The 4,907-nt window shown below is 40.7% G+C and overlaps 1 protein-coding gene across 1 annotated transcript in view; it reads right to left on the reverse strand.

The window, feature by feature from the left end:
* ASPSCR1 (ASPSCR1 tether for SLC2A4, UBX domain containing) overlaps window positions 1–4,907 on the reverse strand; it is a 92,911-nt gene that overhangs the window by 81,281 nt on the left and 6,723 nt on the right. Inside the window, exons 2-3 of the mRNA XM_015825528.2 lie at window positions 2,927–2,982; window positions 233–347 (exon numbers count right to left, since the gene is read on the reverse strand). Coding sequence (XP_015681014.2) covers window positions 233–347; window positions 2,927–2,982 — 171 coding nt within the window. The remainder of the gene's footprint in view (window positions 1–232; window positions 348–2,926; window positions 2,983–4,907) is intronic.

The following is a 4,907-nucleotide window of genomic DNA, read 5'->3' on the forward strand; positions in this document are numbered from 1 at the left end:
TTTAGGCCCTGATGATGTCAGCAGAACGCTGACAAAAGCTTGGCATTTGGTACTGTAACATTAAACTCCTAGAGTTTGATTATTTTACCCTGGTGTTCGTTTTATTTTATTTGTTTGGCATATATATATATATATGAGGGGGGGAACATATCGTCGTCTAAGAAAAATCTACAAATCTAAAGATTTTGATGATAAATAAAAATAAAGTCATTATAAAGTGAAAAGTACATACTGTATTTTCAATCCCTACTCTATGACGAGAGATTGGCACCATCTCCAATTTGGCATTGTTGGGTAGGTTGGCAAATCTCCACTGTAGAGAAAGATCCAGCACTGTCCTCTGAAATCTGCAAAACATACATTCCTATTAATACATTTTCACACTGAAACTGCATCAATGTTTTTTTCAATATATTATTTCTCATATAAAAGAGATTGTTATCAATAATCACAGTAGAAGGCTAAGCTCTTAGTTGGGGAAACAATGATTAAAATGGTAGTCAGAAAGGCTAACTTTACATACAGGTAATCCCAGACTTATGGATACTCAAAATTACGGCAGTGCTGAATGGACCTACAAAGGGTGCCTGTAGCTGCAGCTTTTGTAGCACCCGCGTGGTCATGTGATCAAAATTTGGACACTTAACAGCCTACCCACACTTATGACCACAGGGGCATTTCAATTCCCACCTGCCTATCTCCTCCCTATCTATGCCCTTCACCTCCCCAGCTGAACCTCACTGTTTCTTGCTCCCACTGATGAGGCAAACTCAGCATGGCCCTTCACAAGACAGCTGCTGGCCACATGAGGCTTTCTTCCAGGTCACGCACAGTGACGTCCTTATGAGACTGAGACTGGGACTGGGGGGTGGTTAAGGCTTTGCAGTGCACTGCTGAGCTTTTTTCCTGTGGCTCAGGGGGCCGCATTCTGCAGCTCCAGGGATGTAATGCACCCAAAAACCCCCTTTGTGTCATACTCCTGGGTTGGGTTAGGGCTGGCCGTTGCGCTGCAGCCCAGGGGCTACTTTTTGCAGCCCCAGAACCATGGCGAGCCTGTCATCAACCGGAACAAGATGACAGCAAAGGTAAGCCAGGGAGGGTAGAGTGCAAGGTAGCTGCAGCTCTCTGCGACATGACAAGCAGCCCCAGAGCCATGCAGTTCTGGGGCTGCCTGCTGCCCTCAAGGTTCATGACAACCCAAAGGGCAAAGAGGAGGTGACAGGGAGGGCAGTTGGAGGCAGTCCCTTCCTTTTACTGAGACTCAGGACTGGAAGGGACCAGGCTTGGAATTGCTTGGATTGGGATGGGTCCTCAGCTAATAATCACAATGGGGAGTGCAAGGGCTGCCGCCACTAAGCAATGCCAGCGGGTCAAATCTCACTTTACAACTGCATCACTTAGCAACAGAAATTCTGTTCCCAATTGTGGTATAAATCGAGGACCACCTGTATTACACTACTAAGCCATAACATAATGTGTTTCATTTCATTGTGTGAAGCCACTTATTGAGATTTTTTTCACCAAGGTTTATGGATTAATTAATGCTGCATGTTTCTAATTGTGGTTTATTCAACAAGTCGTATTTAGGCAAACCATGGCTTAGTACAATGTCTGAACCAATTAATGAGTGTGTTTACAAAGAATGCTAAGCCAAATTTTAGATTTGGATTCAGTTATGTCATCCAAACCCAGGGACAATTGAGAGTAAAGCTAAGGATTAAAGCTATTGGAGTGTGGGTATATGCCCACTGATCATTTTATAAAAATGAAGGGGCTGGGAAAAGAATTACATTTACATAAGCATGATTTAAACTCAGGAAGTATCAGCTGAGAAACCAAAATAAAGTTGTCTGGAATACCAGCCAGGAGGAGAACGAGGTACAAACCTTTGCCAGAATTTTTTCTGCAACTGAGACCCATTATATTTGGAAATCAACACAAATACCATTTACTCTTTGGTCATAAAATTAAAGGTAAATGAGAAAAACATAACCTACCACAATATGGAAACTATAATAAATACTGATATTTATTAACTAATAATTAATATTAATAAATTATAATGAGCAGTCCTTTGCCTAGTATGCTATCAATAAACTTAAATTTAGAGATTATATAGAACTTTGTACCCAAATTATTAAGGCACTGATGGATCTCCCTACTAGAACATGTTATAGAAAGAGAGGGGAATATGAATTTCCATTATAGTACAATAGATTTGCTGCATTAGCGAATAGTTAACTTCTGTCAAAACTCAATCTAGAAAACATGCTCATTCAGAATCAGATAACAAAAAGTAGTATCTTTGGAATTACTACTATAAACTCTTTCAGAAGTTTTTTCCTGTAAAATAATGGCAAAGATAGAAGATAATGGCAAGCTGTGCACTGGTTGCTAACCTGCTTTCGGGTACAATTCAAAGTGCTGATTTTAATATTTAAAACCCTTCATGACATGGGACTGGGCTATCTGAGGGGGCATCTCTCCCTAGTTACATCAGCCCACCCCATTAGATCTGGAAGAGAAGGCATGCTTGTGAATATCATCAGGTAGGGAATCTACATTTGGTGGGTCCCAGGAGATGTACTCTTTGTATTGTGGTGCCTGTGTTAAGGAACATTCCCCTCCACACAAACAAAAAAAAAAAGTTTGGCCCCATTCTTTTTGACATTCCAGAAGGCTTGACTATATGACCAGGCCTGGGAATCCCACAGAACCAGAGACTTGGCTGGATGGCTCCATCATTGAGGTGAGCACTCGTATTCTCTCTCTGCCTAAGGTTTGTATATTTGTTTTTTATAATATTTTACTTTTGATGTGGATTTTTATGCTTTTATATCTGTTGTTTTTATATCTATTGTTTTATTCGATTGATATATGTCACCCAGAGTCACTTTTATATAATAAATAAAGCAGTAAGACTTACTTCAAATCATATTCATTAGGATCAAAATTCTGCTTTCTACAAACTTCTTCCAAGACCTGAAGAAAAAAAATATAGAGAGAATTAATTTGGATTGGCATATACAAGATATTTCAAATAGATTATTTAGTTTCTCCTCACTTATGTGTTGGGTAGGAATTCAAATTCACATCTATATAGGGAAGAACAACCTTTTTTCCTCAAAACTTCAATCAACAAAAATGCATTTTGGAATCATATTAACTGGTCATTGATGATACCGCTTTTCACAGAAAGTGGGGTCGCTCAATTATATTCTAGACACAATATAATCATTGAATCATGGCTATAACAAGTGCCAAAATACAAGTAGTCCTCAACTTACAAATGTAATTGTGCCCAGATTTACAATCATAAGTCATGACAGTCATTACATGGGCCACCACTTGAACATGACCAATTTTACAATCTTTTTTGCAGCAATCATAAAGCAAATGTAGCGGTCATTATGCAAACACCACAGAAACATCATAAACTATGGTCACATGACTACAGGACGCTGAAAATGACTATAAACATGAGCCCTGTTTGCCGAGTGTTCAAAATGCAATATGACTATGAGACCATCAGAGCTTCAAATCTGGGTTGCAAGTAGCGCTAGGGTGGTCTGTCAAACCTTTGACTGATTTCTAAGTGACTGGTCATAAATCAAGGACCACCTGTATTTTATGCTGGGAGCCAATAGCTATGGTGTTGAGTATGTATCAAAATACCTGTTTTTCTGCCCAATATATGTCATAGGCTTATAGCTGTGGGGACAAATTTAGGGGAAAGCTTATGGCCTTGAATTTGCAGGCAATAGCTCAGAAAGATTATAAATTATAAATATGTTAAATGTAAGTATAGGCATCTATCTAATCTCAAAAATCAATCAATCAATCAGATTTGATTATTATTTAGATAGAAAGCATGTTCCTATAAAGTGAACTTGAAAGTGAAAAAATCTGAAAGATAATAATAATAATAATAATAATAATAATAATAATAATAATAATAATAATAATAATAATAATACTTCTTTATATGGATGATCTGAAACTGTATGGAAAAACATCATCTGAAATAGAATCGATGCTCAACACTGCCCATATATATAGCTAAGATATTGCAATGGAGTTTGGCTTGGACAAATGTACCACACTTACTATCAAACAAGGAAAAATAATGAAAACTGAAGGAATCAAGATGCTCCACAAAAATAACATTAAGAGTCTGGATGAGGAAAATTACTACAAATACTTGGGCACCGAGTCGTGCCGTTGCGGCCTCTGACCCGACGTAGATCTCAATTAGCTCCTTGGTTTACTGAGGAGCTGAGAGAGATGAAACACCGGAAAAGACGCCTAGAGAGCAGTTGGAGGACTACCCGGACCGAACCCGACCGAACACAGGTAAGGATACATGTTAGATCCTACCTTGTGGCAATGAGGGTGGCGAGGTCTAATTACTACTCCACCCTCATTGCGTCATCAGATAACCGCCCGGCCACCCTCTTCAGGGTGACCCGCTCCCTCCTTCAACTGAGGGGGGGGAGGATCCCCTGGTGGGGAGGGCTGAGGATTTTGCACAATATCTGAATGATAAAGTTGCTCGGATCCGGGAGGGGTTGGACTACGACTGGGTGGCCCCGGGGGAGGTGGAGGGAGCAGGTCTTGAGACGATTATATGGGAGGAGTTTGACTCTGTGGCTCCCGAGGATGTGGACAGGATCCTGGGGAGGCTGAATGCAACCACGTTTATTGGATTCGTGTCCCTCCTGGCTGGTACTGGCGGCTCGGGAGGGTACACGAGCCTGGCTCCAGGGAATTATAAACGCTTCTTTACGGGAGGGTGCCTTCCCCACGATCCTAAAGGAGGCGGTGGTGAGGCCCCTCCTGAAGAAGCCTTCCCTGGATCCAGATGTATTGGCTAACTATCGCCCAGTCTCCAACCTTCGCTTTGTGGC

This window comes from Protobothrops mucrosquamatus, unplaced genomic scaffold (genome assembly GCF_001527695.2).
Source record: "Protobothrops mucrosquamatus isolate PMUCROS unplaced genomic scaffold, P.Mucros_1.0 scaffold2678, whole genome shotgun sequence".
In the NCBI taxonomy this organism is placed as follows: domain Eukaryota; kingdom Metazoa; phylum Chordata; class Lepidosauria; order Squamata; family Viperidae; genus Protobothrops; species Protobothrops mucrosquamatus.